This window comes from Tamandua tetradactyla, chromosome 18 (genome assembly GCF_023851605.1).
Source record: "Tamandua tetradactyla isolate mTamTet1 chromosome 18, mTamTet1.pri, whole genome shotgun sequence".
Taxonomy (NCBI): Eukaryota; Metazoa; Chordata; class Mammalia; order Pilosa; family Myrmecophagidae; genus Tamandua; species Tamandua tetradactyla.
The window spans coordinates 3,099,151-3,124,771 of NC_135344.1; the positions used below are offsets into that span (position 1 = coordinate 3,099,151).

Below are 25,621 nucleotides of genomic sequence, written 5' to 3' on the forward strand. Positions count from 1 at the left end.
TTGGTTCAACAATGTTGAATAGGTTTCTTTAATAGTGGTTTCTCAGAACTGTTAATTTGCTAATATGCACTGTGAACTTCTGAAGGGGATAAAATAGATAATGTTTCCCCAAAAGTTCTTTGCCCAGGAATTCTTTCTCTGGAGGGGAAGGCACAGCGTTTCAGGGGACCCCTGTGTGGGAAAAACAGGCTTAGACTAAGGATAAGGTGTCCCTAGCAGGCGCCCAGGTCCTCTGTCCCTGGCTGATATTCTCTCTTCTCTCTGGCCAGGAAGTCACTGATGACTGCTGCCTCTGCCAAAAGAGTACCCACCTCCTCCCCATCTCTTCATCTACGTGTTTTGCCTCAGAAAAGTAAGGAATAATCCAGATGAGAACTGATCTGGGTCAACTATTCCCTATGGAATGAATGAAATTAATGATGATAAAAACCATGGAATCTGTAGAATTAAATTCTACCAATTGCCCTAAAACTTCTAGAACAAGTTTTTCTACCAGAGAAGGACAGTAATAGATTTTAATTTTTAAAATATCACACCACTTCCTACTCAATTCTTTCTAGGTGAGTATAAAAGTAATTTTATTATTTATGTCTTAACTTCAAGTCATCTTCCCTCCAATCCTCCACCCCCAAATTCAAGGCTCTAATGCTGCATAAAAATCACAGAAGCATCACTCAAGTGACGCCACATTCAGAGTAACTTTAAATATAAATCAATAAATATGAGCCTTGAAAAATAAGAGGGGCTTGTATGGAAGAGGGCTCATATGGGAGAGAAGAGGTGATCCAATCAGGTAATATTTTAGTCCTAATTTCATTAACTTGGGAAGTCATTATTTAAGGGATAATAGCAACTGTTGTTTAACTTTTCCTTTTAATGTTTCAAATCCATAATTTTAAAAATGTGGAAGAAAGTGAGAATGGTAATGCTTTTCTTTGAAGTTCAAGGAAGAAATCCCTGTATGAACTCAAGGTATAATCAGTATTATTGTGCAAAGTCTGTACTACCTGAAAGCAATTAATGTAATAATTATGACAATGATTTAAGCAATGGGAAACATTAAAAAAGGAATTAACATTTTTAAACCTGTAGGAACTCTTCCTTTTTTTTTGGTACCATAAGGAATGCTGTTTGGAGTTAATGCAGAGCTGAGGATGTCAGGAACAAATCCCATGATGAGAACTCCTGCAGTTACAGAGGTTTTGGCTTGGCACACTACTGGGCACTTTTATTTCACTAGATAAAAGTATGAAATTGGAACTAAGTCAGTGTAATGTAAAATTCATAAAAATAAGGATCAAGTGTCAAAGTGCTTTGGACAATCCGAGGGGCTCTGCATTTGCATCTCAGGGTTCGGGATGGGGAGGGAGTGAAGAAAGAAGATGCAACGGTGACGGCTGGACGCGCTGTACAGGTCAGATGGGAGGAGCCGTTCATCAGGGTGGGGAGATGACCACTCCTGTGACTCTGCCAAGAAGGAGCCCCCAACGTAGGCGCTTTTGTCAAGATTGAGTGGTAAGATGCATGCAAGGATTTATCCTAAGTTCTTAAGTACTGTATTCAAAATTATTTTTAAAACCATAACAGGCCCCTGGCCCAGGAGAGAGGAGGCCGACAGCGTGGGTGTGGGCCCTGCTGACCGTGTGGGGAAGAGGCATGGCCGAGGGGCCAGCGCACCAGCAGAGGCGGGGCGGGCTGCGCCCAGGAGCTCCTTAGGCTGTGCGGACCCCACGGCCCGATTTCCGGCCAGTGGGCCACCGAGGACTTGACAAGGGCCAGGGTGCACCCGGTGAGGAGGCATAAACTGGTATTTTCATAAGAACTGAACTAGTTTAAAACCCAAGTAGGACAGGGCAGGCAGAGCGCAGATAAATGACCTCTCAGAGAGAGCGCACTGCTGCCAGGCGTTAGATCAGCTCTGCTGCCCTCGGGGACTGGTGGGGCCAGCCTGGGGGAGGCACCGAGGAGGAGGAGAGAAGCAGGTGGGGCACAGCCAGGAGCGTGCACTCGTTCATCAGGTGATGCTTGTGAATCCAACGAGAAACAAAGGGGCTAAAGTGCTGTGCACTTCTCAAGACCCTGACCGCCCACCTTCTCAAGAGAAGACCACTCTCAGAGGAGAGCATTTCCCTTCTCCTCATGGGGTTCACGCTCCTCCTCCTCGGGGAAGGACCACCGTGTCCTCAGAAGAGACCACTTTCTCATCCTCGGGAGAGCACCACCCGCTTCTTTGTGGGGACAGTTCAGCCACTCAGGAACGCAGCACCCTGACTCCGGGTCCCACACTCACGCTTCCTCGTCTTAAAAAGATCCTCCCTTACAACACACTCTCCTCTAACGACTTTTCCACCCACACTCCTTGAAGGAGTTCAGCTATACTGCTTGCATTCCTCACGCCATTCTCCTATTCTCTGTGGACTTATGTGCAACGTCGCTTCTGCTCGAATCACATGTTGCGATGATTTTTCTGTTGCTAAGTTCAGTGGACACTTCAGTCATCGTCTCACTCGACTTAGTGGAAGCACTAGGGGCTGAGGTTGCTTTCTTTCTGGAATCTTTTCTCCTGGCTTCCATCACACAACTCCTCCTCAATCCTTCCCAGTCTCCCAGATGGGTCCCCCTTTTCCCGCCTGCACTCAAGGCTACTGGCTTCCTCCCTGCTCACTGCCGGGAGTCTGTCCACGGGACCTGCTGACCCTCCTGCTCCACCCATTCAGGTATTTACCGACGGTCTCTCCGAGGCGACAGCTCCTGGCAGGGACTGAGGTGGCAGAGAAGACGCAGCCATCCTCAGAGAGCTCATGGTGTAACAGGAGCTCAGCATGCGCTCCAGCAAACACCACCCCGTGACACAGGGGATTCGACAGCCCCATGGGAGCCACAGGATGGGGCAGGAGGTGCGGGAGGGGGAGGCCTCCTGGAAATCCCCATCTACATCTGTAACTGGTAGCTGTCCAGTTGAGGCAGTGGTGTGAAGGCTCAGCACGAGAGAAAACCTGCACGCTGGAGGAAGTGGCAGCAGTTTACCAAGCACATCATGGAGAGGGCGCCCCAGCACTGGGCTACGGGAGTGAGGGCAGGAGAGCAGCCCGGAGCTGGCAGGGGGCACCCCACAATTGACAGAATCTGATCAAGTACACATCTTACCGGTTCTCTGTATTTTTTTTGTAGCATTAGGAATTTTGGGGACTCAGCTAAGCTGTCAAATGAGATGGCAGGTATTGAGAATAGTGACTTACAACAGCTTTATGGGATGAAATAACTCACTGAAAATAAACCACACCCTCCAGCAGGGCGGAGACTGGCCTAGGAGGTGGGGGGGTGGGGAGCCGGGCAGGCCCCTCTCTGGGTCCTGTCTGCACTTCACCACTCCCTGGCTCGCTCTGCCTCTCGGGGCTCAGTCCCCTTTCTCATATGCAAAGGAGGGTCACCAGAATGCCTTTTCTGAGGCTGCTGAGAGGCTGGGGTGAGCTGAGCACTCTAAGGGAGCTGGGAACACAGAGGCTGGCAGCAGCAGCTAAGAAACCACTCTGAGCCTGGTCCCTGGGGCCTCTGCCTTGCAGGGAGCAGCGTCAGAAGAGAAGCTGCAGGGAGTTTATCACCATGCACAGCGGCCATGCTGACTCTAATTCTAGAAGTAACGGGGAAGCATCAGGAAAAGAGATTCAAATCCCTGCTTGGCAGGTTCCAGGTTCAGTGGGCAAAGCGAGAAGCCACACCTGGCAGGGTTCTCAGAGTCCCGTGTGTCCCCTGACCACCTCATTTACCCCTAGGGAGAGCTACTTGTTGCATCCGTCTTGGCCATGTCAAGTCCAAATGCAAGGAGCCAGCCCAGCACTCTCCTTGCTGAGTCCTTTGCTTCTGGGTCCCGCCGCCTCCCAGGAGAAGCTGCACCACGAGGTGAGGGACCCTGCAAGGCCGAGCAGCTGCGAGTTCCCAGCGCAGCCCAGGGTTGATGACAGCATCTGCAGTGGCCTCACCCCAGGCTCGCCCCCCTTTTCATTATGCCCCCAATCTCTGATCCCACATCACTCCTGACACAAATTATGGCTTCTCTGTGAGAACAGAAAAATCTAAGAAAATTTCATGATACAATCGCAAGGGAAACAAATGTACAGGTGTCAGCTTGAAGTTCACCCAAGCAAAATATTCGGTTTTCACATGAATGTTATTCATTCCAAACACTGACCTCTAAAGAATCAAGCAGAAACAATATTACATATATGTTTTTCAAAATAAAAGCTCTCCCATAAGTGATGCTGCTATGTACTGGAAGTACTGAATTTAACTTACCCTACCATTAGGAATCCCTGGTACAAAGGAACAGATGCAAAATAGAAGACTGAAGAAAACACAGCCTTAAAGAGAAAACAAGATGAATTAAAAAAAAACACACACTCTTAGTCACACTTAACCTGGTTCATGCAGCGCCCTGTCATTACAGCCCCATTCAAGGCAGTTACACTAAATAAAACAGATTCACATAGCCACTGTAACACCTCCACGATCTTCTCCAAACGCCACAGCCCTCCGAGGCCCAAGTACCTGCATGGTGGAGATGATGAGGCCCCTGTGCAGGACAAACTGACCAAGCGCGGCCGACCTCTTGTAGCTGTTCCTGCCGTGCACCACCAGCAGCCGGCCGAGGTGCCGGAACTGCTTGATGGAGAAGTCCGCTGCCAGGGATGCCTGCTTTCCCTCCTGAACGAAAACAAAAAGGGCCTTTTCAAAACACCGTCTACATTAAAATACCACACTTCCAGAAGCAGACTTCTAGAATGCAAACTAATTAAAAGAACTCGACGTTTTCCTCGGCCACTCTGCCAGCTCGGCTCACTGCCCGGGGTGCGTGCACGCTGGTAGCTCACCTGGAGCGCGCAGAGCTCCTGGAGAGATGGGAGGGAGGGGGGCCTGTCCGCTCGGTGGGGCGAAGACCCCGGGCTCCTCGGTCGCAGAGGGGCTCCAAGGGCCTCAGAGGTGGGCTTCAGCGGCTGCAGCCCTTGGGACAGTGCTCAAAGCAGCAGCGCCCAACACTGGCCGTGGGCACTGCCCTCTGCGACCTTGGGCTTCTTGAAGCCACTTTCTCTAGGCCTGAGCTCATATAATAATAAAAACCAAAGTTGCTGAGCATAAAGTGAGATAATTCATGGAGACGCTCTAAATGCTGCAAACTGTTACATAAAATTTTAAGGTATTAAAAAATAGAGTAGCCAAAGGGAGAAATCTATTCTTGAATGAGATTCATTTTGCAGACCTTTGCTGACACATTTCTGTTTAAGTGCCTGGGGGAAAGAGGTGGCGCCACAACTGAGACCAGTGCGGAGGGTGGCTTGAAAGCACAGCTCGGCCTGCCAGAGGGACGCTGTCTACACAGACACGGCAGCAAGGGAAATAAGGAGAGAGGTCCCGGGGGCAGAAAGAGCTGTGCTTGCCAGGGGGGCTGGGGAGGCTCGCAGGGGCCTCATGGCATCTGCGCTGAGCCGAGAGAAGGCGCTAGGAGCCACCCGCCTGGCACACCACTCGGGAAGACGAGAACGCGATGTGCTCTGACTGCTGCTCGTGTTTCTGGGGCGGCACTCGGGAGGATGGGAAGGAAGGATGGAGGCTTTGCTCTGTCGGTCTCTTGCCCAACAGAGCCGGCGCAGACGTGTGTGGTGAGTGCGCAAACGGCGGAGGCAGTCACTGCGGTGGAGACAGGGACCCAGGAGGCGGCCAGGGTACCTTTCCTTCGATCCCAATCCCGCAGTCTGCTGCTTGAATCATGCTGACATCGTTTCCTCCATCACCTGGAAGGGCGAACAATCACAAAATTAAAACAATACCTATACATGATTAGATAGTTTTCCTTTTTATTGTTAGAGGCTGTTTTAAAATTTTCTGCTAATATAGAAGAACTCAATCTAGTTTTAGGGATCAAAATTTACAACTTTGCCTATAAATCTCAAGATACCACTTTTTCCTAAAACTGTACTGTTAGCTGTGAAAAACTTTTGAGAGGCCACAGTTTACATTTCAGCCATAGTGCTTCCCTTCGGGCCCCTCCCGTCCCTCCCTCACCAGGCAGCAGGTGGGGTGAGGCTCACCTATGGCGCAGGTGCGCTTCCCCGTGTGCCGCTGCAGCAGCCGGACGATGCGCGCCTTCTGCGTGGGGGAGCAGCGGCAGCACACCACGGCGGGGCACTGGCGGGCCAGCTCCACGAACTCGTGCTCATAGTACTTCAGACAAACCTGGAAAGCAAAGCGCCACGTCATTTCACCTTTGCGCCACTGTAGCACTATAGATGCGCTCGACTGGAAAAGAACAAATCTGGGAGATAAAAACCAATGGCTTTTTTTCCGTTTGTGAAACACTGTATTTGTTGAGTCTTGATTACTAAACCCTTCTCCCCAGTTTCAAGGTGGACGCTGTCCTAGGGGTTTGGAGACGCAGTGGTGAAGAGAAAAGATAGCTGCCGTCCTGGCAGGAGAGGCGGGGGCGGGGGGAGAAGCACGTTCAGGAGAAGGAGCAGCTGCGCAGCCCGGCCGGTCCGCGGGGTCGGGACACCCAGTCGGGCCGCGCGGCGCGTAGGGCGGGCAGAGCCAGCTCTGCTGGGCCATCGGACCCTACGGGCAGTCAGTAAGTCACCGGGGATCACAGGACTCAACAGCCACGCGGGAACAGCCAGGCGCCGGTGCCCTTATGTCCGTGCGGTGAAGATCCGGTCAAGCTGAGCTGACTGTTCAGCTTGACTCTGGGAACAGCCTCCGGTTCAGTCTGTTCATCTTAAGATGGTTTCAGCTCCACCTTCTGAGTGATTGACTAATAAATGATCTTTGGTCTTTCAATTTGAAATACCTATACTCTAGGCCTCTGCCAAGGACATACTATCAATTCTTAATTTGCACTCTTGGCTGGGAAAAATAAAATTCACAAAAGGATGGCCTGGGGCTCTGGGGTCCATCTACCCTACCAGGTACTCTAGGATTTACCCTGGGATAAAGCCAGTCATCAGAAACCTCGGCTCCAGGTCCATCCGCATAAGATACTATCATCTGTGCCTCGTTACTGGAAGGCAGACTGGCTGACTGCTTGTTCAAGGCTATGCCCTCGGCCACCCAGGCTCCTCCACGCAGGCCTGTGCAAACCTCCCTCTCCAGTATCTGCACCAGCAAAGCAGATATGATGCTGAACTGTTTCTGCTGTTGCCTGGACACATGTCTCCTTTTCTTTTCTGCCTTATTTCTCTGGCTGCGGATGCACAACCCCTGCTGCAGACCCCAGGACCTGCATCCCCACGGCACCCTACTCTGATGCCGCTCTCTGCCCTACTCACACCCACCCCGTGCCCCTGCTGTCCCACGTCCTGCCCACTCACGGGTTCCCTATCCCCACGCCGCTCTCTGCCCTACTTGCACCCACCCCGTGCCCCTGCTGTCCCACGCCCTGCCCACTCACGGGGTCTCTGTCCCCACGCCGCTCTCTGCCCTACTTGCACCCACCCTGTGCCCCTGCTGCCCCACGCCCTGCCCACTCACGGGGTCTCTGTCCCCACACCGCTCTCTGCCCTACTTGTACCCATCCCATACCCCTGCTGCCCCACGCCCTGCCCACTCACGGGTTCCCTATCCCCACGCCGCTCTCTGCCCTACTTGCACCCACCCTGTGCCCCTGCTGCCCCACGCCCTGCCCACTCACGGGGTCTCTGTCCCCACACCGCTCTCTGCCCTACTTGTACCCATCCCATACCCCTGCTGCCCCACGCCCTGCCCACTCACGGGTTCCCTATCCCCACGCCACTCTCTGCCCTACTTGTACCCATCCCATGCCCCTGCTGCCCCACGCCCTGCCCACTCACTGGTTCCCTATCCCCACGCAGCAGGCAGGCACCTCTTCCTTTCTGGGACATGTCAGAATGTGAGGAAGTAAAAGAAAGGCCACAGACACCGCGCTTCAAGGCCAATGAGAGGAGAGGGCCCAAGGCCAATGCTGTCTTAAAGGCACAGCCACTTCTCCAGGCTGCTGCACTCATCATGAGACATTTCTTCTGAAAGTCAGTCTGAAAACTTTGTTTCATGATGGTCCACACTTGCAAGGTCTAGTTTTGGTCCATAAAACTACATATCATTTGATAAACCAAGATACAGCCTATTTCAACAAGGCAGATGAGAACTCACACTTTCCTTCCATACAGCTGAGAACCCGCTCATCCTACGGCAGCAAAATGAAAAGCTACAAATGCTCACGCGCCCAGCAGCACCGAGAGTGGGAAAGACGGCAGTCACCAGGAGACAAGCAATTTCAACAGACTTCTAGAAGAGAGAAGACGGATGGAACATGTAGGTAGATGAAGCATGAAAAGAAAGTCTGAGCTTAAAATGACCTATACAGATGGACTCTAGAAGAGGTTTGACGCAATCTGTCCACTTAAAACCTAGGAAGGGTAAAGAAGGGAGATACTAAGCTAAGTTTCCATATTTACGGGAGGTAGACATATTACGCTAACCGATGGAAGTTACCCCTGGAAGACCTAAAAACAAAAATGACTTAAAGAAGTTGCTTTTGAGGAGTAGGACTGGGTAAGTGAAGGCTTCTCTGTTGCTGATTGGCTACCACATCTGTGTACTTTTTTGGATAATATGAAAAAGATTAACAATGCATACTCAGAAAAGATGATGGATTTAACACAAGCAGCTATTTTGCTCCTTCCTCCAATTTCACTAAAACAATTGGTAAAGAACTTTTAAGAAAAGACACAGACTTAACAAGGAGAGGGCCAATGGAGAGGAGAAATTAGCAACAAATTTTGGGACCTGGACAGCAGACAGACAAGTGTTAAGTGACTGGCTGACCTAGAAATCTTCTTATTTCAGCAGTAGGAAAGGCATTCAGATATTAATGGTCTCATGTAATTCTGGAAGTGAGAGTAAAGAGTGATATTAATATAAGGATATTGGTTGGAAAGAAGTTTCAAAAGCAGGCAGGTTCTCCTTCCCTCCTTTATTCCAAAGCCAGACAACATGGGCAACGGCACCCTTCTACCCCGGCAAAAGATCAGATAATTATCCTCCAGGGAGAGTAGACTTGAATGAAGTTGTCAGAAGATAGAATGAAAAGATGGAAGGCAGGGAAGAAAAGATACGAAAGTGACAGTAACCATTCAGCAGGCCTGAGGTCAGGGCAACAGAAGGTGAGGATAGAGAGAGCAGAGAAAACAAAAGTGAGGAAATTATGATCTGCCCCCCCCACCAGAAGATACGTGTTTACATGGAAACAAACCCTCACTAAGGCACAATAATGTGACATTTCAGGACACTGGGAAAAAGAGAGCTCCCGCAAAACTCCTGAAAGAAAACAAAATAGGTCCTATACCAAGGACGTGGAATCAGAAGGGTTTCTCAACAGGAATATTCAGTGGAAGGTGACAGTGGAGAACTGTCTTTAAACTGCTAAAGGAAAATGACTTCCAATCTAGAATTCTACACCCAGCCAAACTATCAATCAAGAATGAGCATAGGCGAAATTTCATTCTTATACAATGTCTCAAACAATTCATGTTCTGTGCACCTTTTTCAGAAAACTAAAGGAGGATGTTCTCCACCAAACTGAGGGATCAACCAAAGAGGGCAGAAGAAGCGGTGTGCAGCGGACAGGAAACCCAGAACAGATGCAGTGGTTCGGAGCTGTTACACACTCCAGAAAAGGCCACGCTCGTTCAGTCCATTCCTGTGGGTGCAGACCAGACCTGCTCCGGGTGGGACCTTGGGATCACATTACTTCTACTCAGATGTGACCCACCCACTTCAAAGTGGGTCTTAACACTTCACTGAAGCCCCTTATGAGAGGATAAAAGGCAGAAACACAGAGAGAGAACTTATGCTCCAGAGATGCCAGGAGAGGACCCACGTATGTGCAGAGAGACAGCCACTGGAATCAGAAGGGGAAAGCAGTGGAACCCGGGAGTAAAGACCAGCAGATGCTGGCTACATGCCCTCCCACGTGGCAGAGGAGCCCTGGATGCCAGCAGCCTTTCCTCAGAGAAGGTGTCTTCTTCTTAGTGCCTTAATTTGGACATTTCTATGCCCTTAGAACTGTAAATCCCCATTGTAAAAGGCAACCCACTTCCGGGACACTGCATTCTGGCTGCTTTAGTAAACCAGAACAGCAGAGAAGCAGAAGTGAGCCCAAGGACGATGATAAAGGGACGGCCAGTGTAACCGCTGTGTATGAGCCTTAGCCCAGACTGGAGTGTATTAGAAATCTCTGTGAGAAACTTATTCAAAACAATAAAACTGACAGAAAACTCTATGTATCTGAATATTCTGACAAGAGATTGAGAGAAGTGGTAGAGGGCTTGTAGATGAACTAATAATTACATAAAAGACTAAACAATTGAAGAAACAGGACAATTATTTAATTTTCTAGGGAAAACAAAAAGACAGGAAAAAAAGTTATCATAGCATGCTACCTGGCCATGGGTGTTTACATAATATAAACCACTGGGAACTAACCCAACCTAATACATGACTTAAACTACATTGGGAGGATGAGAGCAAGGAAAAAGAATGAAATCCTCATCTTGCACAGCAGAAAATAAATAGATAATATCTAAAACTTAAAAAAAAAAATCAAATAGTAGCATACAAACATTGCTGTTTAGAGACTTGGAGACAAATGCCAAAATAAGAGGCTAAAAGGGACACAAGTGGTTACTGAGAGGAGGATGGGAAAGGGAAGGGGTGAGTGCTCAGAGAACTATGTGGCTATTTAAGCCACGTGCCTGCATAGCTCTGATAAAAACAAAGGTTAAAAACATGCACACATGGCAGATACAAATAGCACCAAAACAAAATAGTGGAAAAGGGAGAGTACCTCCTCACCTGAGAAGCAGGGTACAGCTGTGCCAGGGGTGCCATTTCGGGGGATGACACGATTGTGATGAAAATAAAATATTTATTCCTTCTAGCCTCCTATGTTCTGGGGCAGCTAGAATTAAAAATCTGAGAGGACGGTATGGTGGCCCACGACAAACTCTGGGATTCGTCCTGTAACTACTTGTTGAAGAGTGCTTTGAAAACTAGTGCTTCCTTCTTCCTTTGCTTTGTATATCTCTTATGCTATACAATAAGAAAAAAAAATGCTGACACCACTGTGCTCTGGTCCAGTCTGAGCCAGCCCGGAGGAGACTCTGCATGGAGCGGGGGGCCCAGCCAGCCCCAGGGTCTGTGGACACTGTAGCCCCTCAGAGGTGAGGTGGAGAACTGAGGCTCTGAGGCCATCGGCGCCCCCTTCGTCCCCCCCGGCCACAGTGCGTTCATTTGGGGGCAGCCACGCCTGCTGTGTCCTGCACCAGCACATTAAACCACACCCACAAAATAGACACTTTATTTTGGAAGTAAAAAATTTAAAGAGATTTTAATAATTTTTGCTTTTGAAATCATTTGACTCTGCAAAACTCAATTTATCATTGGCTCTGATTACTAGGCAATTTTCGTACAAGCTTAGGTTTATTTGTGAAGTGAGAAAACTTAAAGGAGAAATCATTTTCATGTGCAATTAAATTTTTATGATCTTAATGAAATGAACACACTGCTTAACTTTTGTAGATGAATAATTAAACATTTATTCACCATAACATAGTAATTTTCTTTTAATATTTTAAAAGCAGCATTTCTTTGTTTTTCCAGGTCTCAGCTGTGTTTGCAGGTGCTTGAGAAGTCCACAGGCCAACACCTTGAATCTCTGTGGCCGGTGGATACAGTGGGATTTTGCAGATTGCCATCTCCCTACATGTGTCCTGCTGCATGTTAAGGGTATTCCTTGAAAAGCAAATGGTTCTGTGGTCAAGTACGTTTGGGAAACGCTGGGATGAGTGAGTTAACAATCATCTTTCCAAAGCACTTCTTAGGACCTTTGAGGTATGATGAGCTGCGCTATCCATCTCCCAGAGAAGACCATAAACAAGAAAAGAGTGCCACCACTTCTGTCTAGAGAGAGCCTTCTCTTCTCCGCACCAGGCTGCCTGCGAACTGCTGTGTCCATGGGGCACGCTTTTGAGATAAGGGTTTGAATAAATTTAGGTCAAGAACTGTGGGTACCATGCTTAAGACCCCAAGGTAAGCGAGCTGCTAATGGAGGGCTACAGAGAATTTCGAACAGAACTAAGTATCTATCAACCTCTAAGGCATTAAAGAGTAGGCTATCCCACGCCATTGCCAATGCAATTCTTCAGGCTACAACCGCTCAGCAGAAGGATGCACACGCAGCTTCATATACTAAAAGCGCTTTACAAAGAACAGGGACCAGCACAAATGGCCTGATCAATCTACGTGGACCCAGTCAGTCAGTGAACTCACCAGTGTAAAGAAGACATTTATTTGGTTAAAGGACTAGCCTTACCTCCAGAGAGTCCCCAGAAATGACCAGTGCACAATCATGCTTCCTTCTAAATGCATTGAGTTCCAGGTGGGCCTCCCCTCGACTTGTTACCTACACAAAGGGGAGAAAGGGATCCCAAATTAAAATTTCATCTGAATTAGAGGTGCAAACAAGTAAGAGCTCATTTCAGGAATTATAACAAGATCGTTCACATACATCCTCTAAAAGTAACAGGTGTTTTACATATCAAGTCTTAACAAAGTGTTCTCAGATATCTCCTACACTGCTGGGAATAAAACTAATTTAAGGCAAATTATTTTTTGATTTCTGGCAACTCAAAGCAAGAAACTCACACTGTAAAGTACAGTAAAAGGACCACAATTACAATAAAATACAGTGACCAGAAGGAGCTTGCATGTGTAGAAACATAGCATACATTCATGAAATTTAGATAAAAGGGTACCTATGAGCTAAAAATTGGCTTTGTAGCTGGAATTTGATCAGCTTTTATAAATATATTTATAAGAGACCTGTCCCAGCAGTGCACAGGAGGCAGAGGCTCTGCGGGGAGCAGGCTGGCCAGGGGTCACCCACTTGTGACTCACCAAGGCAGGGCTGAAGGGCCACATTTTAATAAGTCAGACCACTAGAGCCCAAGGAAGGACCTCACTGTTACAGGTCAGGCAAGAGACAAAATTATCTAAAGCTGAGCGTTTAAAGATGCCACTTTTCATATGTCAAGTAATTCAAAATACTTCTATAAAATTGCTTTCATTGTTTCGGCCATCAGTTTCAACTTTTTCATTTAGTTCAAGCAAACAAAATGCTTGCAGTCTGTTTAGTAGCTGAAGGATTAAACAGTTTAAAGGAGTAAAATTAAATCATAATCTTGCAATATCATTAATTTTAGAATGAAAACATTTCAAAACCAATATACTTATTTTTGACATTCTCTCTGTAGAGATTTTAATGGGGGCATAAAAGCAAAGCTATATTATAGGACTGTAATAAATTAAAAATTTCATGTGATCCAAATTACCAATCTCCGACTATCTTTAAATGTGTAGATTTTATTGTGAAAAATTTAATTTGTGGTGCTATAACACTGAAAAGTCAACAAAAATTGATCTGAAGTTTTACCAGAAGCATTAATAATTTAATTGCAAATAGTAGTCTTCAGGGCCTAATTTGAGATTCTGATGCTTTGAAACAAACTACATTTACATGTAAATGATACTCGAATAATTGTTTCCGTAGGTGCGAGAGGCTCACTCAGACAGGCACAGACACGCACAGACACATAATGTCTGTTCACCCACCATCAATCAAGACCCAAGAAATTTTTATTTTTTTGTTTGAATTAAATTTAGTCATAACTAATACATACAGTAAACACATAAATTTAGATCAGTTCTATTAATTTTCTTTGAGCTAATTAAGGAACAGCATTTACTATAAAAATGGTGGTGGATTAAAAAATACATTTCTACTTTGCATTTAGGACTTGCTTCCCAAAGCAGCTTCTGGACAACATGCAATGCATAGAACTCATAGAAAAAACAACTGTTACCCATATACATTTTTATAAATTGAATAGAAAATTACTGGAGTAGATCAATCTTAAAATGCATATTTAGCTATTATTAAATTATATTACTAATATGAGAACTAGAGCTCGTTTCACAAAAGCAGCTCTTTGATCACATTAAAATGATAGAAATCTATTTTTATTAACACATTTAGTAAATTGAACAAGAAAACAAGTATAATCTCTCTTTTTTAAAGGAGCTATTTAATAACTAATAACTAAGTGCATACACATTTTCACACAAACAAAAGGTTTCAGTTGTAAGACAAAAGCTTTAAAAACTCAAAGTGACTTAGACACAAACTTACCGGCCTGAAAATATGAATGTCTTGTGTCCTGGACACCAAATGTGAGCTTTTGGCAATGCAAGTCGCTGTCTCTAGTTTATCGCCTGTCAGCATCCATATCTACGGAAGAATTTAAATTGGCGACCTTCCAAAACACAAGTATACTTTTGTCTCTTAGAAATGTCTCTATGTACTGGTTTTGCTAAAACAAGCCAGGGTTGAGTGCTGGGAGAACACAGCTGAGGTCCAGAGTTGTGTGGACACCATGGGGTCAGCACCAAGAGAACTGGTGCCAGCAGTCCACTCTGCAGAAGAAACCTCGCTGCCTGGGCTGGAGCGGCAGAAGGCACCTGAGCCATACGTAACCCAGGCTCCTGCCTCCTCAGTTGGACACAGACGGTTAAAGTGAGTAAGCCACCCTTAGTGAAGCCAAAAGCAGTTTCTATCAAATAAACCATTCACATTAAAACGTTTTACAGACATGAACAGATTATTTCCCTAGACTAACAAGAGAGGAAAACATTAGGTTATTTTATGGAATAGCTAAAAACTTCCAGAATAGTCTCACCATTGTAGCAATAGTTTTCTTATTCATCATTTAGAAATATGCATTTTTGGAGATCGTAAACAGGAAATATTTATATGATACACTGATTATTTGCTTAGGCATAGTTCAATTGCTCTTTGTTAAAGATTTGTTCTTTTTATTTATTTTGCAAGCTTATGTTCATTTTACTGATCAGCTGAACTGTGGATCAAAGATTATGGCACATTACTACGAAAAAGTTGGGGACGATTAATGCAAAAGAGCAAGAATGACCATTGCTAAATCTATATGCACTTCAGGAAACCTGAGTGCAATTGGATTGAAGCTTTAAAGTTTTTGAGGAATACCTGAAAACAGATAGTTACATCATGTAAAGAAATGTAAAGGATCTATTTCTTTAGACAGAAAAATATAAAAGTAAACAACAAAACTCTGGAAGATCTTAGGTAGTTCAGCAAAGAATGAATACAAATAATCAAGTCTTTACACAAGAAACATGTAATACTTTGATAATTCAGCAGCAACAATTAAGAAATAGATTTTCTTGGAGTTTATTAAAAATCACAATGACATGAAAAAGTCATAAGCTTCCAATTAATCACATTTCTTTATCCAATATTGTGGCTATGCATTAAATCAACTGTGCATAATTTAGAAGTTCTGAGTCGGAAGTGCTCTCTCCTAACTCTGAAGTCCTGTCGTTCAGGTGCGTGAAGGGGGCAGGGGGCCGCATCTGTCCTCGGACACCCACTCCCCACGGAGCCCAGGGCTCACGTGCAAGCCACACCCAGGACGTCACTTATCTGTCCAGTTGTTCATTTAACAGCTCTGCACAACCATTTATTGACTCACTAAATGAACCTTCCTGTGGATTCCTAAGAAGGGGAGCTCTTGTTCAAAATCTGGCCGTGAATGGCTGCCCCCGAGCCCGGCCTGAGCCGGCCCTGACCTCACAGCTTTTCCGGGCCCTGAGGTTCCCCTTCAGTTCAGGTGGTTATGACGCCAGGCAGGAGCACACAGAGATTTCAGTGTTTTTCCCCCATGGAGATCTACTCTCACACCAATGGGCAAATTCTGATGAAATTCAGTCAACGTCTTCTGGGAAGAAAACGAATGGGATATAAGACCCTTCCATGGGCAGGAGGATACTTCAAAAAAGTCATACAAGCGTATAAGTGAAATGAGCCAATTAGAGGCTCAAAATTGTAAATTTCACAAGGAGGGATAATATGGCTAATCTGATATCAAAAGACAGTTGGCCTGATGTTCTTTAAATATCTTGATTTCTTCTCGACACTTGCTCTCCACAGAATGTGGTGAGGTCGCCCTTCGGCTCAGGGGGTCACTTCTCAAGGTCTCCTCAGCCACCCCCTCCCTACACTTGTGGCTGACTCGGCAGCAAGCTCTGTGAAGGCCAAGACTTTACAAGGAACCGTGCATACAAGCAATGGGACAAACACTCCAGCTCACAAAGTGGAGAAAAAGCCTGTTGCATGTGCTTCAAGATGCTTGGATGCTTCTGAAAGAAGAAACAGCGAATGCTGGGGGTGCAGCCGGGGGACCCGGGGACGGGGGAATGGCGGAGCAGTGGAAGAGGGAAAATTTTGACTGTTCCCCTTTGCACCTTTTGAATTTTCTAACAAAGTGAATGCATTACTTCTCTTCCTTAAACACATGATGTAAAAAAAGCAGGTTTCTCATAATCCTAACTTTAATGTGTGGTTTTGTCAAAGGCAGAACGCACTCAGCATGAGCCGATTTTAACATGGCACAATCCGTCACTTAACTGAACCCAAAGCCCAGGCACACCCTCCTTCACCGGCACTGCACGATGCCTTCGCTGCCGTGTGAACTGAGTCGCCACAGGAGGTGCCATCTGAGAGGGTGACTCCTGGCTGTGGGGACAAGGTCGGGCCTCACAGAAGTCCACTGCACTAGGCCTCGACTGGAGCAAGACTGACAGGCAGAGAAGTAAGGGGGCGCGAACAGACAGGAGCAGCGCAGAAGGCAGTGGCTTCATGGCCGGGCAGGTGGGTGCACAGGCCCCGCAGGAGGCTTCAGCATGCTGCAAAGGGGCCTGTCCAAGGCTTGAGCCCCAGGGGCACGGAGGTCTGTCCCAAGTGCGAGAGGAGGCGAGCGGGGTGACGGAGGGCTGTCTAGAGGCAGCAGGGAGCTGGTGTTTTATGAACAGGCGTCGGGGTCAGGAGGTCCCCGAGGGAAGACCAGGAGACCCAAAGCAGAGAGCACCTGCCGAAAACCTCTCACCTGTGTGACCTCACCTGAGTTTCACAGAACAGAGCCCGGAGGGAACAGCGGCTTGCCCAGGGCAGCCCTGGGGCGGGCCAGGCCTACCTTGATGCCCGCGTTGCGCAGCATCTCCAGTGTGGGCCGCACGTCCTTCTGCAGCTGGTCCTCTACGCCCGTGAGGCACAGCAGCTCCAGGTCCCGCTCCAGACTCTCCACCACCGCCGCCACCTTCAGCGCGCGGTCGTGCAGACTCAACTTCGCCTGGTTATACCGGCTCTGAGGAACGACAGACAGGCTGTGCCCATGGACATGCTCTGCATGGCCGGAGGGGAGACCCCTGAGCACCTGAGAACCCCAGGAGACTCGGGAGACGGACCCCCGGCCCCGCTCCTGCTCAGGCTACACGGGGTGTCAGGGTCCCTGCGAGGCGCCCTCCCGGGCTGCAGTTGGAGCCGCACCTCGAAGTCCTGGTACTGCTCCTCCGTCAGGGACTTCTTAGCCACGACGAGGGTGCGCAGGCCTTCGCGGGCCATGTTGCCGCACTGGAAAACAGAGACGAGAATCAGGAGCGGGCGGTTGCCCTCGGTTAGAGGCCACCCCGGGGGGCTCCAGGGGCAGCTACGGAACCACCTCGGGGCCGGGACGCCCTCCTGTCCTGCTGTGTCCCCCTCCCCCGAGGGTGAGCACACAACAGGCCTTAGGGCTGGGCACTACAGTGCGTCCCCATCACTGCAGAGAAGCGGGGACACGGGGGACCCAACCTGCAGTTCTGCAGCACATGCAGCCCACACAGCGCCAGCTCTCTGACTCGCCCAGCCTCTGCCATGGCTGGGCTGTCATCTTCAGAGGACGAGAGAGGCTGTGCGGTCCCCCAGGAGACAGAGCCCCGGGGCCAACGGGGCTGCTCTGCAGGCGCCTCGGGAAGGGCGCGCCCAGGCCAGGGCACGCCCAGCAGCGAGGTGGGAGAGCAGCTCCCAGTGCCGCACCTGGTACCTCCCCGGGAATCCCAGCAGCCAGGGAACCTGCATTCCCTGCGCAGACGCCACGCAGCTAGTGTGCAGAGCCCGCCACCCCTTTCCACACGGAGGCCCAGAGCCCTCTGCAGGGCGGGAAGGCGGGGCGAGGAAGCCCCACTGCACCTCGCTTCCGGCCCAGCCTACCCAGCCCGTCTGCACCAAAAGATGGAAACGGTCCAAGTGCCCATCAACTACGATGGGGGATAAGGCAGCAGGAAGACGAAACGCGGCCTTGAAGCACGTGGCAACGTGGATGAGTCAGAGGACGTAACGCTGACGAAACAGGCCACACACAAAAAGACAGATGCTGTCTGACTCCACTATTACAACTTGGTGAAAGTAAACTCAGAGGCTTATAATATAGAACACGGGGGACGTAGAAATACACAGGAGCTAGAGAGGGTGAACGGTCAGCTAATGAGTTTGAACTTAAGTGTCAGGGAATGGATAGAAACGAAGGCAGTTCACAAGTAGGTTCATAGTGAATACTGCCATATTGAAAGTGAACGTGCTTGAAAGGGGTTGTATAGAACCATGTGTCCCACCGATCAACTCTACACATATAAATGTTACTGCATGAACTTCTGCAAAGGTATGAGCCTCGTGCAAAGAGCTAATGACAGAGGGGTGTAGGAGAACATGCAAGCTATGTTCCACAATTAGCAGGAAGGTCTCATCAGCACCTCAGCAATACCAAGAGCAAATAATCGGGGGGTGGGGGGAACAAGAGTTAAAGGGAGGTTTAGATTTGCTATCTGGTGAGGATGTGTTTATCAGTTATTTTTCGCTTTGGAACAATGAAAATTGTCTAAAATTGTGAATGATGATGATTGTACAACTAAGCGAGGACACTGTGAGACATGGATTGTTGACCTTGGACATTATCCATGATGCCCAGTGGATGGAGGTGGCTGAAGGATGCACTGAGTGAGAAGTAGAAAGGCGAACTCTGGTGTACTCATATGATGCAAAATTGCCCGGCTCCAGAGAGAAGCGAAGTCGTGAGGCATGCAATCAAGCGATGGACCTTGGGGACATTACGTTACGCAAATTAAGCCAGAAACAAAAGAATAAATATAGTGTGGTCACTTACAGAAAATACTCATAAAAAGACTGGGGCCTAGATTGCAAGCTCTTCTATCAGTCACATTTAATCCAGAGCTGCAAATATTACTTCTAGATTCTGAGCTGTCGTCCCACGTGTGTATAACCTGGCGTCTCCCTGGAACTCTGGGCACCTGTGTGACACCTGAGACTCACAGCTGGAGTTCTGCAGCTCCGTAAGTCAGCATGGCCACGTACAACAACCATTAATGAAGCCAAAAAGGAGCTCAGGCTTCAGTTAGAGACAAGAACGAAGGTGATCTGGTCGGGACTAAGGTAAATCAAAACACATGTTAAAGAATGAAATTGTTTTTACTTTAGAATGCCACCTACTCTGTGAGACCAAAGGAAGAGAACTTTATTTTGTCCAAAACCTAAATTTTCTATACCACACAATCTAACTCAATCTACCCGGCAGCACATTTAAACAACCCAAACGCGTGGAGCCCAGAATGAGAATGAGGGCTTGTAATTCTGCATAGCTTAATGCAATGCCTGGATACATCCCAGGATATGTTGGGCAGATATTTCAAATGTTTTGACAAAGTTCCTTGAGGGATGGGAGAAAAAATATGGAACTATTAATTTTTTCCACCTGGGAAACCCATGATACCGTCTCAAACATTAGGGACTCCCAAGTCAATAGGCCAAGCCCTTGATCTTGAGGCTTGTTCTTGTGAAACTTATTTCTGTAGTGGAGAACTCTCTCTCTCTCTCTCTCTCTCTCTCTCTCTCTCTCTCTCAGCCCAACTCTGCATGGAAAATCATTACCCTCTCCCCTCTGTGGGACCTGACATCCAGGGGTGAAAGTCTCCCTAGCAATGTGGGACATGACTCCCAGGGATGAGCCTGGCCCTGGCATTGTGGGATTGGCAATGTCTTCCCGACTAAAAGGAGGAAAAATTTTAACAAAGGTATCAGAGGCTGAGAGAGTTCAAATAGAGTAGATAAGCTATTCTGCAATCTACTGTTATACAGGCTTCAGCTAGATACTGCTGACTGCCACGTTTGCCCTACCCCCAACCAATACCATTCCTGACAACCCCAAAGAACACTCAGGGTTCTATCTGAGAGCCTACAAAAGATTAATGCACCAAGTTAACTCTCTAGAAACCTGCAGCCTCTAGAGGGTTCTTAGGCCAGATAAGTCCTAGAACCCAGAGGGCCCAGCGTCTGCAGAACATCAGCTAGTCCCATTCCCCATCCCATATTATCCATTGGTCTTTCCAGCATGAAAAAGTGAGAATGGGCACAGCCCAACTACTCCTGAAGACTGGGAGAAGGACAAGTTACAACAGAGAAAACAGGATATAACAAATGAATATGACTGCTAAATCATATTGATATTTCTTCTAGTCTCCAGTATCTTGGAGTAGCTAGAAGGAAAACCCAGGAATTGTGGAACTGTAACACATATATACTCTGCAAACGCTTCTATAACTACTTGTTACAATGTACTTCAAAATTTATTGCTTTTTGGTATATACATTATAATTCACAATAAAAAATATTTAAAAAAACCCAGTCAACTGCACACACCCCTCGATGCTGGGAAGTTACCCTGCACGTGCACCAGGGCGCGTGCAGAGCTCGGTTCCCGTGGACAGATGCAGGCTCCGGCGATGTGGATCAGCACCCATGCACAGCAACAGGGGACTGCCTACTTAGACCACAGGGCCTCCCTCTCTCCGCTTGATGAGAAAGAAAACAGCAGTGGAGCTGTGAGCACGAAGGACGCCATCTCCAGGAGATGGATGTCAGGCGCGCCTTCCCCACCCCCTGCACGGGGAGGCCTCAGCATGGGGTGGGGGCGCCGGGGGGAGGGCGGCCCAAGGCAGGGGTAGGGGCTGGAGGGCTTCTGCCTGGGGTCAGCGCCTGCACAGCGGCACCCCCAGTGCCCAGGGAGCAAGGCCAGAGAAGCACCTCCAGAGGCAGCACTTCAGAGAGCTATGTGCTGTCATAAAAAAGCATAAAAGCAACCGGGAAATCGAGGAAATGACCCTGAACTGCCTGGCCACGGAGAGCCCCGAGGGGAGCAGGCACCCGCCTGGGCAGCCAGGCCTGGAACCCTGTGTGCTGCAGCGATTCCCTCTCCACTTCCCTGGAGGAACCACCTCGAGTCCTGGCATCGTAAAGCTCCTAACTTGAATGTTCAGCCTGTTTTTGGCATTTGTAGCTGATAATCTAGAGAAACAAGGGAGACCATTCCCTTGAAATTCCAAGGAATTTTCACAGCCTAGGGCTGGATTCCCCTGATTGTTACAAGGCCTCAGGGGCCCTGAAAGGAAGGTGATGCCGGCAGGGCGGGGCTGGGCACCAACTGCCTTCCATCTTCACCATACATGGGCAGGGCGATGCGGCACGGTCTCCACAACTAACAAAAAGCATCGTTTCCAACGTCACACTAAAAGGGGTCAACTTGAGCAGGCAATCATGCATTTAAGAAAATACATTCCAAGTCAAATTAATTAGCTATTGCTTTTTTTTTTTAATGAAAAGAAACCCAAACACTGGTGGCCTTGGCTATGTGATGCCAAGGCTGCATGCTATGAAGGCGTGCAGCACTCATGGCACAGCCAGGGCTGGGGGGCCCACCCTCAGTGCACTCAGGGTTACAACCCACAGGAATCCTGCGTTTTCACTGGTGGACGTTCAAGACGCTACTTCACATATCCTCAGGACCCAAACAGACCCAGGCTGGAACCCTGTCCTCCTCCTCATCTCTGAAACAAAAGCCAGTATTCTCCTCTCTGCAGGCTGTCAAACCCTAACAAGCATATTTACTCTACCTGGTGATGAAATGTTAATCTGCAGGCAAAGAAGAACTATTAAATTCTTCAGACTTTCTGAACTATATATTTTAACAAGCCCTGTTTAATGCATCTGATGCATGTTGCCGAGTGCAGAGGCTGCGTGCAGCAGAGACGAGCCTGGACCAGCGGTCGCCGGCCCCATGCCATGGCCCGCGGGACGCCTGCTGGGCCCCCTTCTCAGCAAGAGGCATCCTGACACGGGGTGGGGGGCAGGGGTTGCAGGAAGTGGCAGGGGATGTCACTGCCAGTTCAAACAGCTGGACCCAAGGAAGGCTGTGGCTGCTACTATGCCTTCTGATGTTTCCTAATTGTAACTACTTGTTTCATTTAGAAGAACATATCTGGGGTCTAATATCAAACTTGTTTTTAGAGGTAAGCATCCTAACCCTATAGCTTAAGTCTTTTCACAGTAAATATCTTTATAATTCAGGTTTTTAAAAAATGGCCCTTTCTGCTAGATGATAAGTAAAGGTTCTGGTTTATTTGTTTATTTTTTTTAATTTGGAGAATACGTTTATTAGTCAAGCGTCCAGCTCTGAGGGTCTTGCCAGGCAGAGAATAGCTTAGCATGCACCCAAGTGAAAGGCTTTCAGACTAAAACAGCATTACAAGAAATTACTTTTTCATATGTGCAAAAACATCAGTGGAGAGTTGAAAGAATTCCCTACAGAAAGAAACTATAATGTTGAGAAAATAAATATACATAGGGTTTTTAATAGTTATCTTTGTGAAAAAGAATCTGACACTGTCTGTGGCAAGACATTTGCTGATTTCACCTCATAAAGCTTAAGAAATTAAACAAGTATTTTATAATTAATTACACATTATGACTAAAAGTAATTTTTATGGCATTTTACTAAGTCTTCAGGGAGTCTAATTTATTGCTGTCCCTGATTGGAGCCAAGTGCCTGGAAGGAAACAGAGGCCGGCCTAGCCCATGGGCAGGGGGCGGTGGCCGCTGACCCCACAGTCCTCCCCGGGTCCCAGGGTGGCAGGGACACAGGGGCAGGCTTCATGCTTCCTAATCACAGCCACATCAGGGTTACTTTGAAGTTCAACTACTTACTAATCCATAAGTGTAAAAAAAAAAAATAGTACAGTCTTATGAGCCTAAATACAAAAGTTCTTGGTTTAGGGAGATTTTGATGAAATTTAGGATTGGTTAAATTTATATTTTCTTTTCTACTTTTTAAATGAATACTAAGTACAAATTAGCATTTGGTTAAATGAATACCAAGTACAAATTAGCATTTAAGTAATTAGTTTAAAAGTAAACATCATATTAAAAGTTCAATCTTGGATATATATTATATATTGTTTTATAATTCTTCATTGAATGGTTAAAATGCTTTCTATTTTTTGCTTCTAAAGATGATATAGTCTTCATAGGGACCTATGTTTATATATCTATATGAACTCTCACGCCAAACAAAGACCATTATTCACGAAGAATGTAAACCAGAATTAAGTAGTACTCCCTTTTGGGCTTATGAAGCTGGGGAGAACTAATCATTCAAAATAAATCTGTGGGAAAACCATTCTGGCTTTGGAAATCTATTAGTGCCCTGATTTGAAACATTATCTTGACTTGTTCCAGTGAACCCAGCGGCACAAGCTGGGGCCAGGCGTCCTGTCCCGCTGCCCCTGCTTCCTCACTGGGAGCGTCTCCGCAGCCCCGTGCCCGCCGGTACCTCCTCTTCCAGCCAGTCGTTGTACTGCACGATGGGTGCCATGGCGGAGTCTGCGCCCTTCATGTACAGGGTGATCTCGGCCGTGGACTCGTCCTGCAGAGAGAGAAGGCACGAGGGCGCTCGGGGTGAGGCCCAGCCTGGGAAAATGTCCCGAGAGGGTGCAGGTGTGGGGGGTGGGTGTGCGCGGGAGGGGGGGGGGGGCCTGGGCCTGGGGAAGGGCTCGCCCTGTTTCCAGGGCTTGACTTCAGGCTTCCTTGTTGAGCCAATGTCCAAGACAGACTTTTGTCTGTTTTTAAAAAAGATAACAGAAGCATATTTTAACACGTTTATGGACATAATGGGTGTTAACCTCAACTACTATTGTTGATAAAAACAAAACAGTGTTAGTTAATTTTTTAAATGAATAAATTACACCTTTCATTTATTCTGCTCTAATTCTCTTAGGAGAGCTATCTTAGATTCGGTCACAAGTGACTCATTTAGATTTTGTTTTCAGAAAATCTAACAGGTACACAGCGTTTAAGTAAATTCCTAACTGTGACTTTCTTTTCTTTTGGGTATGTTCTGAATCAACCTCCCCATGCTGAGAGAGAAACGCCCCCAGCAGCCGGTGCACAGAGACCAGGCAGCAGGGCGGCGGGTGGCGGGAGCACCTGCCTTCACGATGACGCCCATCCGCTTGCTCTCCGACGTGAAGGGGAACATCTGCAGGACGCAGTAGGTCAACACCTGCCCGCTGGGGGTCCTCAGCTGCATGGACGCCAGGTCCCTGCTCACCAGGGTCAGTCCGGCGCTCTGTGTCCACTGTACCAGAGCAACCTGGCAGAGAGCAACAGGGGAGGGTCACTTGTGTTCAACAGAGGGTGGGGGCGAGAAGGACAGCAGCAGGTGGGGGTCAACAGAGGGCAGGGAGGACAGCAGAGAGGGTGGGGGGTCAACAGATGGCAGGGGAGGACAGCACAGGTGGGGGACAGCAGAGGGCAGGGAGGACAGCAGAGGGTAGAGGAGGACAGCAGAGGGCAGGGAGGACAGCAGAGGGTAGAGGCGGACAGCAGAGGGCAGGGTGAGGACAGCAGAGGGTGGGAGACAGTAGTGGACAGGGGAGGGCAGCGGGGGGGGACAGCAGAGGAGGGGAGGACAGCAGAGGGTGGGGGGGTCAAAGGAGGGTGGGGGACAGCAGAGTGCGGGGGGACACTGGATACTGGGGTGGGGGTAGGGGAGCACATTTACTTCTTGGAGAAGGCAGGCAGAAGCTGCATAGAAACTAAACAGTCGCTGAAGGCCTGAAAACTTATCAGATATGACAAATCCTTAAAAACGTAGTGTTGAGAATTTCATCAAGTGGATGCTTTTAAGTAACATCTTATAGATAAACAATAAACAATACAAGTCTCTTACCTTATTTTTTTTATTGTATAATATAACATATATACAAAGCAAAGAAAGAAAATAGTAATAGCTTTTGTGCTGATTTGAAAGGCTATATGGACCCTAGAAAAGCCATACTTTAATCAAAATTCCATTTTGTAATGGCAGCATAACCCCTATTCAATACTGTATATTTGAACCTGTAATTAGATCATCTCCCTGGAGATGTAATCCATTCAACAGTGGTCGTTAAACTGGATTAGGGGATGTATCTCCACCCATTTGGGTGGGTCTTGATAAGTTTCTGGAGTCCTATAAAAGAGGAAACATTTTGGAGAACAAGAGATTCAGAGAGAGCAGAGCAGAACGACATAGCCACGAGAAGCAGAGAGTTCATTAGCCAGCGCTTTGGAGATGAAGAAGGAAAATGTCTCCCGGGGAGCTTCCTAAAACAGGAAGCCAGGAGAGAAAGCTAGCAGATGACACTGTGTTTGCCATGTGTCCTTCCAGATGAGAGAGAAGCCCTGACTGTGTTCGCCATGTGCCTTCTCACTTGAGAGAGACCCTGAACTTCATCGGCCTTCTTGAACCAAGGTATCTTTCCC

The 25,621-nt window shown here is 47.8% G+C and overlaps 1 protein-coding gene across 11 annotated transcripts in view; it reads right to left on the minus strand.

Moving 5' to 3' along the window:
* ATP9B (ATPase phospholipid transporting 9B (putative)) overlaps nucleotides 1-25,621 on the minus strand; it is a 468,039-nt gene that overhangs the window by 24,030 nt on the left and 418,388 nt on the right. For 10 of the 11 annotated variants that reach the window (XM_077135187.1, XM_077135182.1, XM_077135183.1 and 7 more), the window contains 10 exons: nucleotides 24,306-24,467; nucleotides 23,649-23,741; nucleotides 17,483-17,566; nucleotides 17,130-17,300; nucleotides 14,252-14,350; nucleotides 12,377-12,466; nucleotides 6,084-6,228; nucleotides 5,722-5,786; nucleotides 4,546-4,701; nucleotides 4,294-4,358 (listed from right to left, as the gene is read on the minus strand). In XM_077135187.1, the coding sequence (XP_076991302.1) occupies nucleotides 4,294-4,358; nucleotides 4,546-4,701; nucleotides 5,722-5,786; nucleotides 6,084-6,228; nucleotides 12,377-12,466; nucleotides 14,252-14,350; nucleotides 17,130-17,300; nucleotides 17,483-17,566; nucleotides 23,649-23,741; nucleotides 24,306-24,467 (1,130 nt within the window). Of the gene's footprint in view, nucleotides 1-4,293; nucleotides 4,359-4,545; nucleotides 4,702-5,721; nucleotides 5,787-6,083; nucleotides 6,229-11,809; nucleotides 12,028-12,376; nucleotides 12,467-14,251; nucleotides 14,351-17,129; nucleotides 17,301-17,482; nucleotides 17,567-23,648; nucleotides 23,742-24,305; nucleotides 24,468-25,621 lie in introns of those variants that run through there. The other variant, XM_077135191.1, reaches the window with a different exon arrangement.